The 21796-nt window shown below is 45.0% G+C and overlaps 1 protein-coding gene across 1 annotated transcript in view; it reads right to left on the minus strand.

The window, feature by feature from the left end:
• UNC80 (unc-80 subunit of NALCN channel complex) overlaps positions 1 to 21796 on the minus strand; it is a 3271126-nt gene that overhangs the window by 1394107 nt on the left and 1855223 nt on the right. Inside the window, exon 37 of the mRNA XM_085648598.1 lies at positions 1164 to 1264. Coding sequence (XP_085504724.1) covers positions 1164 to 1264 — 101 coding nt within the window. The remainder of the gene's footprint in view (positions 1 to 1163; positions 1265 to 21796) is intronic.

The following is a 21796-nucleotide window of genomic DNA, read 5'->3' on the forward strand; positions in this document are numbered from 1 at the left end:
GGAAGCTTGTTTCCGGTCCAGGGAAGGCATGGCTTGGCAGTTCGGGTTGGACTGTTCCCATGAGGCACAGGGTCAGACTGATTTGCATATGGCCATGTCTGAACTGGGGTGGCAGAGTGGGCTAAAGAACGGTGATGGATCAAACCCAGATCTGTTGACTGGGTGTGAGTGTTTGATTGGTTCTGATGCTCCGTCCATCACCACCCCCTTTTGTACCGCTTTGTTCGCCATAGGTTGGCAGGGTATGCTCAGACGTGAGTCCCTTGCTCACTTTGCCACTGGATTCAAGCAAGGCTGGCTGAAGACGGCTGAAATGCCAGAAACCGGTCCTAGGAAGCTTGTTTCCGGTCCAGGGAAGGCATGGCTTGGCAGTTCGGGCTGGACTGTTCCCATGAGGCACAGGGTCAGACTGATTTGCATATGGCCATGTCTGAACTGGGGTGGCAGAGTGGGCTAAAGAACGGTGATGGATCAAACCCAGATCTGTTGACTGGGTGTGAGTGTTTGATTGGTTCTGATGCTCCGTCCATCACCACCCCCTTTTGTATCCCTTTCTTTTAGAGCCTTGGAGCTCATCTTGCGACAGCAAGAACAACCATCCACATCATGGTCAGATGATAAACGCCACACACAGTCGTCATGTGGATCCGTGATCGACATATGTTTGCCACATTCACGACAGGGCTTGAAGCCCGATTTTTTTGTCGACATCTTTTTCGAAAGAGAAACAGAGAAATCCAGAAGAAACACAAAGTAACAGTGAAGCTACCAACAGAGATTCCCGAAATCCGTTGGCGTCAACGGCGCGGAAAAAAGGGAACTGACGTCATCACGCCGACGAGGTCTTCTTATGGAGCCGGTGATGCGAGCGGAGCCGTGTCTCTGTGACGTCGTCTTCGACCTCATCGGCGTGGACTACTACAAAAGTTTCCGAATGTTGCTGGCACAGGGGATATTCACAAGATGAGGAATCCACTGGCAGATGTATCCATCAGAAAGAAAGTTTACTGATATTTGATAAACTGTGCCATTATGCAGCACTCTATAGCATGATTTAGATGTTATTTTATCAATATGTATTTTCTTGTGCTGCACTTCCTTACTGCATTTGCTAAGCATAGTTTGTACTATGCTCCTATATCTGTGAATCTTTGCGCATTTACCTGCCGATTACTTATGGTAAGCTTCTCCAAGAAATGACGAAGAACTGTGGAGGGATCCTCAATCAAGCAGTTCCAGAGAACCTGCTGGGCAACAGCGCTCACTGTTTGTTTTAAAAAGACAAAGGAATATGAAAGTATGATGAGAAGAATGAAATTAAACAACCTCATTAGCCTGCCACATACGGTTTTATGCTAGAGCAATGTTCTGCTTTCTCTTTACAAGGCATTAGTATAACACTGAGTATTTCGGTCAAACTCATGGCTATCTGTAATAAAGATTTAGCTACTGGTCATGACACAATACAGATCCTACAATGTTTATACTCTACTTTCTGAGACGTGCCTGTGTAGTTTATACAGATAGGTGTACATTATAAGGCAGTTGTGATCAAAGGTTTACACTACATCTTTTCTTCCCTCCAGGAGTAAACAACAACAAATTACTTTATGATACCTGTGGGGTCCTTATTTGCTTTTCTCCTTTTTCACAGCTGGTTGGGTGTGCCAAAGACCACAGGTTGAGTCAGAGGAAAGCTCTCACAGAGCTACATTCAGCTTTATAACCTGTGTGAGGTCCATCTGCCCATCTCATCTGCCACTGTGTCACCAGGCATTCCTACAAGTTCCAATATCTTTTTCTGGCAAGTATTGTTTGAGCAATGTGAATACTGACATGGGATGCTAAGGTGTGCATTGTGATGGAGGAGACCAAAAATCGACAGTTCTACAACCTCCAATAAGCTTGCAGTCAGTTCTCCCTCCTTCCCCAATTATTGGGATAACTTGCTCTGACAAAAGTGGTACACACATGTAGCTGCATATACCAACCAGGGAAGCTTGATGCAAAAAAAGATTGTGGAAAAGTTACTGGACAACAATCACATACTCACTACAGAATGCTTCCCAGATTCGTGGTAACAACAAACATGCGGAGAGGCCCACGTGATGGTACACATTTCTAGATTGGCCCATGTTTTTGGATGGACATCAAAGCTGCTTTTACAATGGCAAAATGAGCATTACGCCTGGAAGAATTGGAAGAACACGTTACTTACCTTTGGTAACGCTCTTTCTGGTGGATATTCTCTCTAACCGCAGATTCATCACCTTATAATATCGTGCAGGTGCAAGATTGGATCTGGAGAATTTTGTTGCAGTTTTCCGCATACCCACAGGTGATGCAGTGCAGCTCTGAGGCAACTCCAACCTGTAGGAAAGTGTCCCTTTTGATATGGAGACTGGCCCTCCAAGCCTCTGCTACATACCTGTAAGCAGCCCCTGTTCGATTGCCCAATTCTTCATTGAGGTGGCCCCCTTTGTCAACTCCACCCCTCAGATGCTGGACGTGAGGTGAAGAACACTTTTCAGTGCCCACCATCTTGAAGATGGTGGGGCATATACAATCAGGGCTAGGTCTATATCCCCCTCCCACAAGAGGTGGGCATAATAGAGGGTGTAGTTACTCTAGGTAAGAGGCCCACTGTTCACTACTTGTCACTCCCTTGTAACCCCCCTAAATCCAGTATTTAGGGGGCCTCCCTAGTTTCTGAAGTTTAGTTCCTGGTTACCTAAGAGCTGGACACCATAGAGACGCACCAGCACAGAAGACTGCCGAGAACTACTGACTTGGCCCAGCCCTTCCAACCTGTCTGCAGCCCTTGATGATCCTGGGCCAAAATAAGACTCATCCTGCAGCCCAGCGACCTCCAACACCTTGGAAGAACTAACTGCCTTCGAAAAATATCAAGATCTCCCGAGAACAGTGGACCTGTTCACCAGAAACAAACTTCAAGTAAAGGACACTGTGACCTGAAGAACTGCTAAAAAAACACTGCTCCCGGTTCCACCTCTGCACCCGATGCCTCTGGCCCGAGTCCAAGTGGCCCACTGGCCCCAGTGAGACTCCAGTGAGGCTCCAGAGCCCCAGTCCATCGCAGGTTCATCCCTCCCAGACTACTTGACGTTGCCTGCAGCCTCTGCATGGAAACCCCCTCAACCGCAACCTGCTACGGTAAGTCGATGCCAAAAGACATCACTGCACACGTCCACCCTGGGCCTTGGTGAAGAAGATCAACGGTGTCTCTATATCCCTGAGCATCACAACTTACCTCTCCAGCTGTTGGTTTCCTCTGATCGGCTCCCGGCTTGAGCCTGCAGCCCTTTTGCGATTCAGCCTTTCTCCAGTGCTCTACATTCGGCACCTGACACTGTGCTGGCATACTAAACCCTATGCCACTGGTAGTGTATGTAGTGTTGGTGCTGCTTTGGACCATGCCTGGTGCTTGCTTCAATCCCCGGAGACTGACCACCAAGCCACTACTACTTACCTATAAGTGGCCCCTATCTGATTGCCTGATTCTTCATTGAGTTGTATTGGGCACCTGATGAACAAGTTACTTACCTTCGGTAAAGCATTATCTGGTAGAGACAATACCTAGCTGCAGATCCCTTATATTTGAATTTCCCAGGCGTCAGACTGGATCCAGAAACATTTGCTCGAGCAATACCCCTTGCGTGCGCCATTGGGTGGCTCCATTTGGCTCCTCGTGACGTCGGCGGCGCCGTTAGCATCGGTTATGACTTCTCGTTACCTATATAGGCGCCACCCGGCTGCCCCTGTGCCGATGGTGGTGTACTGTTGGTGCTGAACTGACCAATACAGACCTTAACTCCCAAAGACTGGTCCTGTAAGTTGATGCTACTTATATGCATGCTGAATGTTTTCTTCCTCCCTTATGTTAACATTGCAAAGACTGAAAATTGTACTGTTCACTTTTTATATTGAAAAGTATTTCTTTTGCAAACATATTTACCTAAGACAGAGTTCTGTGGTTCTACAAGATAAATATAACAAAGTATTATTTTTATAAATTGGTCACGGATTTATTCATTTCACGTATTGCATTTAGCACCACTTTGTGTACAACAAATGTTTAACGCTACCCTCTGATAAGCCTAATTGCTCGCCCACACTACCACAAAAGAGAGCATCAGCCTTATCTACTTTAGCCTCTGTAAAGGCTCTGGGGATCCAGTGGACTCTCTGCACACTATACTTCTTTTTGGTCTAGTATATAGAGAGCTCGCTTTCCATAATCACTCTAACATTTTGCATTGCCATTTGATAATCTTTTGACAGAAGTGCACTGGGTTCCTGCTAACTAGGGCCTCAGTGCCAGATCTCTTTCCCGAAAACTGTACAATTGTTCCCTAAATGGCAATACCTTTAGCACCCCTGTGTGTCACTAGTAGATGGTACCCCTGGTACCTAGGGCATGGATACTAAAGAGGGTCCCTAAGGGCTGCGGCATATATAGTGCCACACTAAGGGACCCCTCACCACACTCATGCAAACTGCCATTGCAGGCTGCATTACATGGTGCAGACAAACAGGAGCATATGACATCGTACACCTTCTGTATGCCAAGCCTGCAAACACTGCATGCATAATATGTAAGTTGTAGGAAGCTGCCCCTGTATATTCTTTACCAATTACCAAAGTAAGATATGGGGTGCACAAAGTCCAGTGGATTCCCAGAGGCTTGACAGAGACTAAAGTGGATAATACTAATGCTCTCTTTTGTGGTAGGGTGGGCAAGCAGTTAGGCTTATCAGAAGGAAGTGCTAAGCATTTGTTGTATAAACACAGGCAAGAAATTATTACACACTCACTGACTAAATCCAAGACCAATGGCTTGTAAAAATATTAATTTTAGTATATTTATTATATAGAACCAAAGATACTTTGTTGCAGTAAAATACGTTTTGCAATATCACTGCTTTTTAATATCCAAAGTGGACATGGTGCACTTTTCAATCTAAAGAAGGTTAACCCATGGCAGAAAACACAATCAACAATTTGCAAGTAAGTAAACTATTTTTAAAATTAAGCTTTTGATGAAGAATCAGTACCAGACAAGGTTCAGGTAAGGGACCGCAGTGCACCACCAGCAGCACGGGGGCAGCCAGGTGCAGAGGTCAAACTTGGGTCTTGGTGCCAATGTTCCAATGGAGAAAGGAGGCAATCGAAGGGGTACTACTTGCAGGCGAGTAGCACAGCTTTGAAACCCAGTCTCCAGGGGTTAAGACAAGCACAGGGGGGGGCCACGAGGCAGCACCAAATGTACACCACCAGCGGCACGGGTGCGACCGGGTGCAGAGTGCCAACACAGCATCGGGCATCCACTGCAAATCAATGGGGAATCTTGAACTTGGAAAAAAGCTGCAGACTCAGGCCTAGAGTCTGAATGAAAGAAATGTACAGCTGCACTGGTAAGCTGGGATGTGCTGAAGCATTGGTACACTGTTCGTAGAACTCCCCAAGGCCCAGGGTGCACACATCGACTTGGAATCCGGCAGGGTCCAACTCACAAGGGACTCTTTCTCAGGATCGCTGGGAAACCTTTTCTGGACAGGTGGGCCTCTTGGACTCGAGCCGTGGGAGTCGGGTGCAGAGGTGGCCGACTTCGCAGTTCCACAGGCAGAGCTTTGGTCCACAGGCAGAGCTTTCGTCGAGGGTTCTGGAGGTCACTGGGCTGCGGGGTGAATCACTCTTCTGTAATCTTTGTAGGTCTTTGAGGGCTACAGACAGGCCGGTAGGGTTGGGGTCAAGTCAGTTGGTGTATTCAGTGTTCGCTGCATAGGTCGTTGGTAATCTGAGGATTAAGGTTCGGGGGGACCCCTAAATACTCAATTTAGGAGCATTGCATGGGTTAGAAGGTAGGAGCGAATGGGCTACTTACCTTTAGGGTGACTACAACTTCCTCTGGGGAGGAGGCATACCCCTAACCCCATTGGCTAGAATATCAAAGGAGGGGGTCACTTCAGCTCAGGGCACCTTAGGGGTGGTCCTGGTTGAGAGGTGAAACACCTCTCTTGCTTACTAAATTTCCCGCCGACCTTGCCGCCAAACATAAGCTTAATCAGGGGGGCAGGCATCTCCTCTAGCTGGGGAGGCCCTGGTCAGCATAACAAAGAGCAGGAAGCCTTTGAAGCTCACTGTCATTCTCTGCTGTTCCAACTTGGGGGTAGGTGCAAAGCACCTGCAACCAGAACAGGCTTTGTTTCTGACCCATGAGAGCAAAAGCTTCCCATCTCAGGGGGCCAGAAACATGTCTAGAAGTAGGGGATTAGTGCAGACCAGTCAGGTACACACTAGTACATTGGTAGGTTTTCAGGGGGTGCCCACTGAGTGCATTTATTAGTGAATCCAACACTGGCATTAGTGTGGACTCATTAATCTGAGATGGTACCAAACATCTTGGAATTCAGTGAAGTCATCTTTGAGCTGTGGAACTCGTAGTGACAAGCTCCCAGCCCAGGTACTCAGTATGGCTTCACTGTACACTTATAATGTCTAAGAATGGACTTAGACACTATAGGGGCAAATCTGCTCACGCAGTTATGTTCTTACAAGGAGAACCATGCCTACAAGGCTATACGGCCTACAGTAGGGGTGACTTACCTATTCCTCTTGTAGGCCTGGCACATAGGATTGTGTGCCAGGTCGACTCTTCGCATTTATCCTCACCAAAACACGCAGGGGTCTCTTACGGTGGCACAATACATGCTGCAGTCCTTACAGACTCTCTCTGGTTACAAGGCCCTTGGTACTACTGGTACCTTTTACATGGGACTTATATGTGAGCCGGAGGTGTGTCTACTGTGGAAACAAAGGTACAGTTTTGGGAAAGAACACAGGCACTGGGAACCTGGTTGGAAGGATCCCAGTGCACATTCAATCAAATATGCATCAGAGTCAGGCTAAATGTGGGGGGTAAGCATGCCAAAAGGAGTACTTTCCTACATAAGTCATCCCTACAGTGTGCCTTACAGCTCTAAGGCAGGGTGCATTATATTACATGTGTGGGAATATCTGCATCAGCAGATATGCCGCTGTGATTCGTAGACATTACAAGTGGACGGGGAAGTCATTTAATTATATGTACTGGGCACTGGTGATTCTGAGTTCCCCAGCTACATGATAACTTCACTGAAACCAAATATATTTGTAACAACCATCTTGTGTTAATAAAACCACACTGATTCCGGTGATGGATTTATTAATACATGCGTCCGGAGGGTACCTTAGAGGTGTCCCCTGAAACCTACTTGTCCACTACAGTGCTGGCTGACTGGTACAGTCCATTCTGCCACCAAAGACTTGCTTCTGACCCCCTAGGAGGGGAAAGCCCCTCTCTCAGAGGTCAGAAACAATGCCTGGTGCTGCAGGACGCGATTATACATCCCCCAAAGAGGATTGCTAGCGATCAGCATACCAAGGCTGGAGGATAAAAAGCCACTGCCGCCTTTGATATGCAACTCCGGCATCTCCAGACCTGGGATATGCTACCTCCTGCCCTGTGGCCCATCTGGCACCAGGACAGGTGGAAAATTAGTATACAAGGAGGCATGGAGCACACCCAGGTCAGACACACCCCTAAGGTGAGCTGTCTGATCTGCCCCACTCTAAGGAAACTCTGCCATCTTCGTGATGGCAGAATTCAGGAAACTGGGACAGGGTTGTGTCCACTTCCCACAAGAAGTGGTACTATAGGGGGTGTAGTGACCCCAAGGGTAGGAGGTCTATTGGCTACTACTCTTCACTCCTCTAACACCCATAAATGTAATATTAATGTGGCCCCTTGAATACAGAACTTTAGATTCCACTGACTGAAAGGAAGCCAAAGACACCGAAGAGCCGATCCCCGCAAGAACTGAAGACTGCTGTGGATTTTTGGCACCAAACCCTGCCTGCAGCATGAAGACTCAACAATTGCAAAGACCCAACTCCGCAGCTCTGCATCCTCCACAAGCCCTGAAGGGTTGCCAGCAATACGCTAAGCAGCTAGCATCTTCCTTGGAGTAGAGGTGCTACTCCACTACATCGTGCAGGCACCAGCTGCGAAATCCGGTTTAAAGAAGTTGCTTTCCACTGAGTCCACTGAGCAGTAGCCACCCAGGAGACGTTTAGCACACTCAAGGAGGTCAGATCCATCTTCCTGCTAAGCTTGAAAACTTCAGGACCTCCAGAAGCCTTCCTGCACCAATGCGTGGGGTACCGGGCCCCTTGCTGTGACCAAAGCTTGTTGGAAACCCAATCCAGACCCATATGACATCATTGTTGACCAGCCAATCAGGGGCGTCAGCGCCGCAGAGGCCAGCACTGAGAGTGGACCAGCTCTCCTGTTTTTGTCCCCCTTGCAGATCTCAACCAACAACAGAAAGCGACTTGACATACAAGAGCCAGACAGCTACAAACAATCTGCACTTGAGCCCCCTGGGCCTAGGGAAACCAGCTGCTTCCATGTGCTCCCAGGACCCTCACGACCTGAGCCTCCCATTGGGAGCTCCTGGACTTGTTCCCCTTTGCAACCTGTTTCCAAGTGGCCCCTTTTTCTTTCTACCGCATAGCGTGCAAGGCTACCAACCCGTCCAGCACCTCTGCACCCGAACTCACTAGCGTACATACAGTCGATTTTCTGATAGAACGTTGGTCCTTGTCCCCTTACCACCTCCTGACCGAAAGGGGTCCCACGGAAACGTATTTCAAGTTTATTTATGCAGAAAATGGTCTTTCTCCCATAGGAAAGTATTTTGTGTAAAAACGCACTGTTGGTTAATATTGCTATAACTGTAAAAAGTCTATTCTGAAAAAGTACTTACCTATTTCTGAACTTCTTGGTTTCCAAATATATATATATAAATACCTCTTAATTTTCCAAATTGGTGTGGATCTCCTTTTTGAGTGTGTGCATCATTTATTGACTCTATGTGTGCAACAACTGTCTAACACTCCTCTCTGATAAACCTCAGACAAAACTCCTAGAGAGTTACGCAGCTTTACCTCTACCCCCTCCTCATATCTTCCTGCAGGGGGCTGCCCGATTTCCCCCATCATCTCTGAATGCATTCAAACACACACACACCATCCAAGTGCACGATCATCCCCTCTTAACAGGATACAAATCCCAACTACCCTAGTGTTACAGCCAAATCAGAAAGACAATAGCTTCTCCCTGAACTGAATGCTACACAATTGTCAGTCTGCAATCAAAGACTGTCTAGAGATATCGGACTCAAACCTCACGGAAATATGGCTCAAGACCATTTACTTTCTCCCAACTACTCCATTTTGCATTGCAACCAGAAATATAGATATGGTGGAGGTCTAACACTCATTCACAGAAAATACCTGAGATACAGGACCCTACCAACGATTCATTTTCAGTCTTTTGAATGCATGTTGGTGGAACTATCCACATCCACTACCTCCAACCTCAGATTGAATGTGATTTACCATGCTCCAGGTCAAAACAATACCTGCATCGCGGAATGCATGGATTTCTTCCTCAACATCTCAGCTCAGACAACAATAACTTCTTTGGTGACTTAAACATCCACTGGTGAGGCGTGAGCAACAGTTATGTGGATACTTTTACCCCTATCTCAATGCCAATAACCTCCAACCACACTGCCAAAAACCCACACTCCACAACAACGCCAATCTGGACCTAATAATCTCTGATTCCCTCAACCTAAAGACATATGACCCCATCACAGTCGACTGGTCTGACCACATGCTGATCCTGTTCTCCCCATCCGGCTCTTATACCACAACATATTGAGAACCCAAGAAAGAAAAAATTTGGTTCATGGACACTTCAAACTGTGACACAGAAGCTATAGACATCATGGCCCTTCCCACCCTAAATTCGATTACATCTCATCTTTAGATTAACGAGGCCACTGACTTGTACAAGTGTTAATATCGAAATCGATGCTTTTATAAATACAAATTAAATAATGAAATCCCGTCCTTTAAACAAAATCACCCGTTGTGAACTCCACATCAACCTTAACTCTCAAATATGTAGTCGAGCAGGCCTTGAGACCTCGGCCTGGCATTGCTGATTGATAAGTCACAGGTGGGTTGGTGCTTAGCTGGCAGGCAAACACTCCTGCAGGAAACTCTTGCTCAACCCCACGGATAGGCGCGGCAACATTACAATGGTCAATGGAGATTGCCCCAATAAAGCACACATCTCCGGAGGGGGTAGGTGCACTCCTAAAAACACTATAAAATCCAGATGCCTCATGAGCTAGGAACACATAGCCAATCAGGACCTAGCACATGCAGTGATCACATGCTCTCCCATGCCGTACATTACGGCATCCACTAGCAACATTGTGTCCATGCAATGCCAAGACCCATCTATGGTAACCATCAGAAAATTAATTTATGACTCCAAAAGCAGCAACCAACATTCCTCACCATGTATGGCACACCAGCAATTTTTATAACCCATGTTTTGTATAAAAGAAGGGTAAGTTACTTACCTGTAATCCTAGTTCTCTTCCAGGGGTATCCTTATCAAAGTCATAAGCACTGAATATTCCCGCCCATGTGCGGGGTCCCCGCACATGGGCGGGAATATTCAGTGCTTATGACTTTGATGAGGATTCCCCTGGAAGAGAAGGGTAAGTTACTTACCTGTAATCCTAGTTCTCTTCCAGGGGTATCCTCATCAAAGTCATAAGCACTGAATATTCCCGCCCATGTGCGGGGACCCCGCACATGGGCGGGAATATTCAGTGCTTATGACTATTGATGAGGATCCCCTGGAAGAGAAGGACACATATTGATTGTAAATTGAGACAGTCCTCAGACCTTGTGCCTGTAACTGTTCTCCTGACCGTAATCTTTAATTAAAGAAACTGTTTCTGTTTTGCCAAATGCCTCTTTTCTTCTGTTTTTCAAAGGATTTGGAACTCAAGCAACCCATGTTTTGTATAGAAGAAGGACACAGACCCATTGTAAATTTAAACAGTCCTCAGACCTTGTGCTTGAACTGTTCTCCTGGCCGTGATGTTTAATTAAACAAACTGTTTCTGTTTTGCCAATCACCTCTTGTCTCCTGTTTTTAAAATGATTTGGAACTCAAGTACCATTTTGGCAAGCCAGATAGGAAGGATCAGTACCCGAAGGAAGGAGACCCCGCCCGGACGGAATCATAATTGCACAACAAGAAAGGTGGCCAGACACTGAAATGGACTGGCAGTTCTGCTGAATCCCCAGGGCGGAGGTCCATCCTGAAGCAGCTGTCACAGATGGTAAGAGACTACATATGACCCTAAACATAGTCTAAAGCACTTGCCATATAGTAAACTAAGGAGAAGCGTAAAAACACAACCTAAGCGCCTGTGCCACTGACAGGGTCTGGCATATTACCTTTTTTATATGTTCTAACTGAATCAGTTGTAAGGCGGCCTTGGAGATGTTCCTGCAGAAGTCAAGTTTTTTCGATAGGTTAGTATGCTAGTTAAGGTGAAGATAGCCCTTATAACGGCTAGGACGTTGATTTTTGTGATATAACTTTCCTGTTATGGTGGAGTTGATACCAAAGTCTCATACCACCCACATGCATCAAAATAGCCAATAGCGACTCCTTAATTGCCATTTTTAAGGAATCGCAATTAAAAATTCGCTATTGGCTATGCATGTAGGAATCGCATCTAAATTAGCGATTCCTACAAATTCCGAGCCGCAATGAAGGAATTGCATCCCATTCATTCCTATGGGCCTTGAGGCCCATAGGAATGAATGGGAATTGCATGCGCAATTTGCAAGCACCCAATAGGTACTCGCAAATTGCGCATGCAATTTCAAGGGTGCCAAGATGACACTCTGTAGCACCCCTGAAATTGCTAAGTGAACCCATGTTGCGGACACACATGCCCCAAGGGCATGTGTTTGTATAACCTTGAACTTTGAAAAATGTACTTTCGTACATTTTTCAAAGTTTTTGCTAATTAACATCAAGTTTCATTTGACGGTAATTAGTGTCGCCTAATAGCGAAATCGCTGTTTTAAATATCATCATGCATTGCATTTGAGGCACCGCAATTTGCGATCTCTTACATGCAATCGCAATTTAAGTAATCACAAATTTGCGATTACTTAAATTGCGAAAATACCGGTCGCAAAGGGGCAGATTAGTTTGATGCATGGGGCCCATAGTTTTTTAGTTCATCAATTTCCCAGTGCTAAGAGGTGTCTTAATGCCCCTAGTATCTGGAAGGAGTGTGAGAGGCACACCTAGCTTGGACCCTTGGCGTTTTTAACAGGGTGGAATTTAGACATAGAGAAAAACTGGACGCAGGAGAATGGGAGAAACTTGTGTGTGGCCAAGAGGGGGTGGTGATTCCTGAGTTATTACTTTTTGGTTTCTATGACTAACAGCTTTATCTATGAGCAGATATTGACAGACTATCCAGCTCACTTAGGAACATATTCCATGCAAGCCTTCTCTTGTTAGAGAATAACATGCTAAGAGCGAACACATTTTTAAACAAAGTAATTTTTTCTGCTCACCATTATTGAACTGTATTATGTATGTAATGATGCTGTATTGATTGTTGATTGCAAACTGTATTGTTTGAATAAACTGAGATCGTGCAAATGCTATTCTAAAATATTGCATATTCACCCTATATTGTAATACTACATAATCATTTTTTATCTTGTTCTTTTTTAAGTGTTTAGTTGAATTGTTTCATGTAAATATTGTAAAGGCACTGAGCTCTTAGTATGCAATTTGTAAGAGTGCACCACGTACAACTGCCTCTACAAATAGATAAACAAAACTACAAAACGTCATTTGAGTTGCATTTCTTCAAATTTATCATGGATTCCCCATTAAAGCATATGGAATCAAAGTTCTCCAAACAGGTAAAGAGAATTAATACGTTTTGCAAAGAGTGGCATTTATACACAAAGACACACACATTTCCCTGGCCAAAGGAGGGAACATCTGACACAAATATAATTGAACATACTAAAACACATATAAAGACAAAATATGCAGGACAAAAGAGAGCCAATTTTAGAGTTATGGGCCATCTTTGAAGAAGCTAACACCGATAGACCAACAATGCCAATAGCGAGCAAGGCGTCTGCACCTTCCCCACCATATGCAGGGATGGATGTACTCACACCAGCTCCCCCTGCATTAGGATATCCAAATGCAACAATAGTTGAAGTAGACAAGCCGCCACCTAAAAAAGGACAGTTAAGTCTAAGCCTGAGAAAACCAAAAGCAAGCGAGCCCAGACGCCTCTAGTGCAACCCAGTCCCTAGGAAAGGTCCCCATAAGCCCACCTCAAAGGCAAGTAGAAAAACACATTTCTACTGGTTCAGGCGAGCGTAAACAAGTGTCAGAAAAGCTTCGGAGATAAAGGAAGCCCCAATCTACCGGTAACCAATGACGAAGGTGGGGCTAAGATGAATGGAGAGTGAATTTGAAGGGGAAGCCAAGCCAACAAAAGCAGAACATAGCTCAGAGAAAAAGAGACAGGCCAGATGTCGCGAGGAAGAAAGGCGTGAGTTGATGCTCGAGAAGGGGCATGCACCCGAGTAAAGGACAGTGTGCTCTTTACATGAGGGAAGCGAAGCCAGGTATAGGGCGCAGTACTGGGAAGAATTGGACGTAGATGAAAGATTACTAGCAGGGCTTAGAACCACACCGGTCAGTCGACAAAGGAAGTGGGCTGACCAAGAAATAAAGGAACAAGGCAGCCTGGTACATACGCACCCAAGACCCAGGAAAAACAAAATGGCACCAGTGCGGGCACATGAGGGAAGAAGCGACGGGGATATGCCCTGCTCCATATCTGTGCAAGAGAAAGATAAACTAACCACGAGGAAGATAATAGCACAAAAGGAAGACAATTTTTGCATACCCGTTTTGCGACCTATTAGCAGATTGGACTGAAGAAAGGGACAAATATGAAAGGTCTAGGCCGAGGGAAGGATAATTTGAGCCAGAGGACATGGCAGTACTGGAGGATTGCATCAGGCATGAAGAAGGAAACCTCAGTTGGAACTTCCTCTTCATGCAGCAGTGCCTCTCAACATGGGAGCGCTATGTTGAGGAGAAACCCGTAGAGTCACCTAGAATGAGAAAGTTCCCATTACTGCAGAAGGGCGCTGCAGGAATTAAATACACCCCATGGGCCCAGATGGACAAAGAGGGGTTGAGAACTAAGTTACCATCATGGCAGGGAAATGGATTATATTTTTTGAGACAAAACACTGCTACACTGGATCAACCTACCGATAGGGTAAGTTACTTACCTGTAATCCTAGTTCTCTTCCAGGGGTATCCTCATCAAAGTCATAAGCACTGAATATTCCCGCCCATGTGCGGGGACCCCGGAAATAATAAAATTATATATGTAAAAAACATACATATATACAGCTCTGTATATGTATAAACATATATCATTTTTTCCAAGCAAATGCAGCTCCCATAAAAGGCTAGGCAATGTAAATATACACATCCAATAACACATATATATATATATGTATATATAAAGGTATAACAATACACCTAAATCTCTTTTATTTTTTTATTTTTATTTTTTTTAATGAGGTAAACACTCATGAGAAAGCAAAAAATAAAGAGAACAAACTGTGGAAAAACACAGATGCACAACACATTGCCAGCCTGCAGGCTGCATTGCAATATAATACCATAGAGACTAAAAAGCCCTGTACAGGTAAAAAACTGGCACCGTGCCTTTAAGGCAGCCCTGACTTCCATATCCCATCATGCCTCAGGGGTGACAGTTAGGTCAGTTGTTCTTTGCGGGACCGTAGTCCTAAACACAAAGATATATCCTTTCCATAATGAATAATACACTTCTTCTTATTTGCCTGGGGAGGTGGGTGGGTTGCTTATGACTTTGATGAGGATACCCCTGGAAGAGAACTAGGATTACAGGTAAGTAACTTACCCTTCTCTTCCAGGGGATCCTCATCAATAGTCATAAGCACTGAATAGAGTAGCAAGCTCCCCTTCCACCTGCAGGCAAATGAAACAAAGGTTGTACCACCCATGGAGAAAGAGAATCATGAAAATGATTATGCATGGAACAGATTCCTCAAGGAGGCTTGTCCTACTTGAGTGTCTGCTCTGGTGTCCGAATCCAGACAATAGTGCCTGGTAAAAGTGTGGACAGATCTCCAAGTGGCTGCCTTGCAGATCTCGGAGAGTGGGACATTATTGAGAAAAGCCGCGGTAGCCGCTTTTCCTCTTGTCGAATGCGCTTTAGGGCGCGCCCCCAATGGTTTCTGAGCCAGTTGGTAGGCCAATGTAATACTTGAAACAATCCACCTAGCAATGGAACGTTTGGAAGCCGCAAAGCCCATACGGACAACCCCATAGTTCACAAACAATTGATCAGATTTCCTGACATTCTTAGTCCTATCTAGGTAGAATTTCAGGACCCTTTTGACATCTAGAGAATGCAACGCCCTCTCTGCTGGAGAGGAGGGGTTGGGAAAAAAGGTTGGTAAGGAGATGGCTTGGTTTACATGAAACTCCGATACCACCTTGGGTAGGAACGAAGGATGAGTTCTCATCACCACCCTATTCAGATGAAAAATAGTGTAGGGCTCTTTAGAACAGAGGGCCTGTATCTCACTGACCCTCCGTGCTGAAGTGATGGCTATTAAAAATGCTGTCTTCCATGTGAGGTGCTGTAGGGTAGCCTTATGAATAGGCTCAAAAGGAGAACCCATGAGCTTCGACAGAACCAAGTTTAGCTCCCAGGAAGGAGAGGGAGGTCTAACAGGGGGATAGACTTTCTTGAGTCCTTGCAAGAAATCCTTCACTACCTGCACTTTAAAAAATGACTGCTGTGAAGGCGAACGCCTGTATGCTGTTATGGCTGCTAGGTGAACCTTTATGGATGAAAATTTCAACCCTGCCCTCGCTAAATGTAGAAGATAGGGCAAAATTACATCCTCCTGGCATTTAGTGGGATCATAATGATGCTGAGCACACCATATATAAAACCTTTTCCACTTACAGAAGTAGGAGTGTCTTGTCGAAGGCCTCCTGGCTTCCTTCAGTATGGACATACACTCCTGAGGAAGGTTCAGATGGCCATACTGGAGGACTTCAGGAGCCATGCTGTTAAGCTCAGCGAGGGAAGGCTGGGATGGTAAATCTTCCCCCGCATCTTGGACAACAAGTCCGGCCTGCACGGCAGCCGCTTGTGGGGGCGGATCGACATGTGTAGGAGATCCGTGTACCACCACTGTCTCGGCCAGTCCGGTGCTATGAGGATCATCTTGGCAGATGAATTCTGCAACTTGGTCACCACCTTGGGGATTAGTGGGAGAGGCGGAAAAGCGTACGCAAATGTCATTGATCAATTGATCAAAAGGGCATTCCCTAGGGATCCTGGTCGATGGTATCTTGAGGCGAAGCCTTGGCATTTTGTGTTTTGCTCGTCCGCGAAGAGGTCCACTTGCGGACGCCCCCATTCCCCAAAGATGTCTTCTAACACCTCGTCGTTGATTACCCAGTCCTCTGGCTCTTGAAAATGCCGACTGAGTAAGTCCGCTTGCACGTTGAGTTCTCCTGGTAGGTGCACCGCTTTCAATGAGATGTTCCTTGCTAGGATCCAGTGCCACAGGGACTGAGCTTCCAGCGAGAGCGTTCTGGATCGAGTACCCCCCTGCTTGTTCAGGTAGTACATTGTGGTGGTATTGTCCGTCTGCACTAGAATGGTACTCGTCGTTATCGCAGGTAGGAACGCTTTGAGGGCTAGGTGGACTGCCTTGAGCTCCAGCATGTTGATGTGGTACAACCGCTCGCTGCTGGACCACTGTCCCTGAGTTTGCAGGGACCCAAAATGCGCACCCCATCCCTGAAGGGATGCGTCGGTGATTAAGATCTGAGTTGGAGGCTCCTGATGAAAGGGGATCCCCACTTGTAGATTCCTTAGCTTCAGCCACCACTTGACTGACTGTTTGGCTGCAGAGGAGAGACAAACCTTTTCTTCCCACAGGGAGTTCCTTTGATCCCATTTGTCCTCGAGATCTTGCTGGAGAGGACGCATCCTTAGCCTGGCATTGGGCACTAGGAAGATGCAGGATGCCATGGCCCCTAGCAGAGAAGAGATTTGCCTTGCCGACGACAGATTGTTGGTTATAATCTGCCTGCCTTTTAGCATAATGGATGACTGTCTTTCCTCCGAAGGAAACACTTTTCCTACTACTGAGTCTATAGTTGCGCCCAGGTAGTGGATCCTCTGTGTTGGTGAAAAATTGGACTTTTTGGCATTCACTCTGAGACCCAACTTGCAACATAAGTTTAGGCATAGCGACAGCTGTGACCGCACATTCTGTGGTGATGAGCCCTTTATTAGCCAGTCGTCTAGGTAGGGATAGACGAAGACTCCTGCGCGCCTCAGAGCAGTCGCTACTACTGCCACGCATTTTGTGAATACTCGAGCAGCTGACTTCAGGCCAAATGGGAGGACTTTGAACTGATAGTGAGAGTTGCCTACCACAAACCTGAGAAATTTTCGATGATTCCTTAGGATGGTGTTACATTCTGCTTTTTCCTTTTGCTTCATTGTTATCTCGTGCTGTCTCGTGCTGTTCCCTGTTGGAGCATGGAACACAGCATGCCTGCGTGCTATGTCTTGTGTTCTATGTTCCAGAGGAGACAGTTGATGAGAATACTTCACCTGTTAGGATGCACTGTGTCTCTGCTCAAGGAATTTAAATAAATCCTTTAAAATCATCCTCCTGCTTCAGCATCAGTACCTTACAAATTTGGCGACGATCTACAAGGAATCCACCAGCTGCTTCTACTTACTGAGACACAGGTGCGGTTGGATTTCTTCGAATTCACCTCTACGTCTCTCTCGGTCTACCGGCAACGTCCAGGTTTTAAGGATCATTGATTCCTGCGATCCCGAAACTTCCACGGCGAGTGGCGGTAAAGTTATTGAATTTCGTCTTGTTTCACGAAGTGTTTACCAACGAACGGCTTCATCATCTTCTACGCATGCGTGTGCGCGTCTCCGAACGTGAAGTGCTAGTAACAACGTCATTGGCTACGCGTGACGACATCACGCTGGCGGCCATCTTGTGTAAGTAAATACTACACAAGTCTACGGTACTTTCTTTGACTGATTGTTTCAACTGTTTGAAGAACGGAGCATCCGGGATAACGCGTTTGTGCTGCGACTAACTTTTCCTGTGGTTTGAAGAGCGGAGGTTCTGGATAATTCTCATTCTGGTATTTGTACATTCTGGGCAAGATATTTTTTTTTTAACACAGCATGCCTATTTAACTTCAGTTCCTACTCGTGTGAGAGATAATACATACTTTCTTCATCTGTTAACATTTATCTGATGGGTTTGTGTTACAAGCACCTCATCTGGTAAAACAACTATATTTACTGTGTTTCTGTTGACCTTGGTGCTGTGTTTGGGTCACATATTTTTTGTTGATACCAGCATTTGGTTTATTAAAATTAAAAAATGCAGTTTGATCCACCCTCCAAATTCTTACAAGACAAAGGAGAGCCGCCTATTCCCTGGTCAAGGTGGAAAGAGGAGTTTTTCACCTTTTTGAAGGCCATCGATGGGGAACGCATGTCAGCGGAGAGGAAAAAGAATATTTTTTTACACTCTCTTGGTTCTGAAGGACAGCTGGTTTATAGAACACTTCCTCCTGTAAGGTCTGGTGGGGATTACAATGTTTATGACGAGGCTATTCTACGCATAGAGGGAAGGTTTAAGCCTACTACTAGTGTTGCACTCAATAGATTTAAGTTCTATACGAGAGCCCAAGATGAAAGTGAGAGTTTCGACGAATTTCTTACTGCTTTGCGTGCTTTATCGCTACACTGTAATTTTGGTCTTATGACTGATGAAATGATCAGAGATCAAATCATAGTTCATGTAAAGAGCAAAAAAGTTCAAGAACAACTATGGATTTTGGGAGATCCTAATTTGGAGGTAGCGATTAGCACGGCAAAAGCATTGGAACAATCGGATAAATGGATCAAAGCTCTTGACAAGGACTCTAAACCCACTAGTTCAGGAGAGGTAAATGTGGTCAACCCCAGCGCGTCAAAGGGATACTCCAGCACGTCAAAGGGTTATGCTACTGCGAAAGGAGATGTCAAGTCAAAACAATTTTATTGTTATAGATGTGGTTGTCCTGATCACATAGCTTCATTTCCTCATTGTCCAGCGGTGGGCAAAGAGTGTAACAAGTGTGGACGTTCTGGTCATTTTTCTAAAATGTGTAGGAATGTGGTCAAATTCAAACCTGATACTGGGAAAAATCTTTCAATTTCTTCTAATGGAGGAAAGGGGAAGATTTCTTATGTTGCAGGTGATGATTCTGCTAATGATCATTCCTTTGGTTGTACAGAGTCTGGTGTTGTAGTTTCCATTCAAGAATACTTTGATATTTCAGAGATTGACAAGATTGGTTCGCCCAAATGTGTGGTTAATGTGATGGGAAGAGAATTGGAACTTATGGCAGACTCTGGATCTCCTTGGACGATCATTACCAAGGAGTATTGTTCACAATGTTTGGGAGAACTTGTTAATTTCACCTCACTATGTAAGCCAGATATTGTTGCTTTTAATTTTGATGGTTCCAAAATTGATTTTATTGGTTTCAGAGAGGTAAGTATTGAGTTTAAAGGTAATTCAGCTACTATTAAATTGTATGTAGCGATTAAAGGAGTCAATGTTTTGGGCTGGCGTGACCAAGCTAAGCTTGGCATTATGTTGAATCCTAGGTCCAAGGAACCTGTTTCTGTACTTGCGTTGTCTTTGTCTGGTTTAGATGTCTCGCATCAATTCCCTCATGTATTTTCGGATAACTTGGGAAAACTTAAAGGGTTCAGCCACAGAATAAAGGTTAAGGTTGGTTCGGTACCTGTAAAACAAAAGTTAAGAGGGGTTCCTATTAGCATCAGAACAGAACTAAGGGACATGTTGGACACCATGGTTAAAGATGGTGTTATTGAAGAGATTGAGTCGTCAGAGTGGGTTTCTCCCATTGTTTTAGCTCTTAAGGCTGATAAGAGTATTAGGCTATGTGTGGATTTGAGGGCACTTAATTCAAATTTGGTTGTTGATTGTCATCCCCTTCCGAACATCAATGAGATGTTGTGTATGTTGGATGGTGCTTCTGTGTTTTCCACTCTTGATCTTCGATCGGCCTACCATCAAATTGAACTGACTGATGATTCAAAACATTACACAGCTTTTATAACACCTCATGGTCTTTTTCAGTTTAAGAGAATGCCTTTTGGTCTGGCTTCGGCTGCATCTGTGTTCCAAAGAGCCATGTATCATATTTTTAGAGATTTGGGCTCATTTGTCAAATGTTTCCAAGATGATATTCTTGTGTTTTCCAAAAATAAGGATGAACATTCTCATCATCTTAGGGAAGTATGTGTTAAATTAAGTGATTTTGGTCTAACACTGAAAGCTAGCAAATGCAAGTTTTTCTGTGACTCTGTGGAATACTTAGGACACACACTTTCCGGGGAGGGTGTGGTTCCTAAGAAAACCTTGGTGGATGCTATTGTCAATGCACCAGCTCCGGATAATAGGGAAAAACTATTTTCTTTTAATGGGTTATGTGAGTATTACAGTAAGTTTATACAAAATGTTGCCACTAAAATGGAACCTCTCAGGGAGCTTATGAGGAAGTCCTCTGAATTTGTCTGGACTGGTAAACAGGAAGCGGCTTTTAGGCAAATTAAGGAGGAAATTGTGAATGCTCCTACCTTGAGGTCGTTTTGTCTTAATAAAAAGTGTATTATCACTGTTGATGCTAGCCTGTACGGTTTAGGTGGTGTCCTTAGTCAAACTGCTGGCAAGGATGAGTGGTGTGTTGCGTTTGCGTCACGGACACTCTCAGAAACGGAAAGAAGATATGCTGTCATTGAAAAGGAGCTATTGGCCTGTATTTGGGCGGTTGAGCATTTTCGTAATTATGTTTGGGGGAGTAGGTTTACACTTAGGACTGATCATAAACCTCTTGTTGGGATTTTATCTCCTGGGGGTGGTTGGAATTCTACAGCTCGTATTGCTCATCTTACTTCTCGTCTCCAAGAGTATGATTTTGAAGTGATATATGTACCTGGTAAAAGCAATGTTACTGCTGATTTTCTGTCTAGGTTACCATGCCAGGACGTGAAAGTATCTTGTGTTGAACAAGATATGGATGTTGTTGCTTCTATCAAAGATTTTGTTTCTGATGAGTTTTTGAAATTATCTGAGGATGATTGGATGGTGGAGATGAGTAATGATCCATTATGCCAAAAGATACTTGATTGTGTCAAAAATGGTTGGCCTAAAGAGAAATTCGCTTCTGCTGATCTTGCCCCGTTTTGTCGCATATCTTCTGATATAGAGGAAAGTGATGGCTTGCTTTTCAAAGGGGGCAAGATTATTCCTCCTGGATCTATGCAGAAGAAAATTTTGCTTCTTACTCATCAGACTCATTTAGGTATGTCATCTATGAAGCGTCTTATCAGGGGGAATTTTTGGTGGCCTAGTCTTGATAAAATGGTGGATAAGTCTGTCAGGGAGTGTCAGGAATGCATCAACAGTGATCGTATGCTTCATACTTCGTCTGCTCCACTCAAACCTGTTTCATGGCCGGATTTTCCTTGGCAAAAAGTGGCGTTTGACATCTCTGGGCCTTTTAGAGATTTACCTTCAAGTGCTCGTTTTGCATTGGTCATGATTGACTATCATTCTAAGTGGCCAGAAGTCAAATTTGTGGCTAATG

Source organism: Triturus cristatus, chromosome 3_2 (genome assembly GCF_964204655.1).
Source record: "Triturus cristatus chromosome 3_2, aTriCri1.1, whole genome shotgun sequence".
Lineage (NCBI taxonomy): Eukaryota > Metazoa > Chordata > Amphibia > Caudata > Salamandridae > Triturus > Triturus cristatus.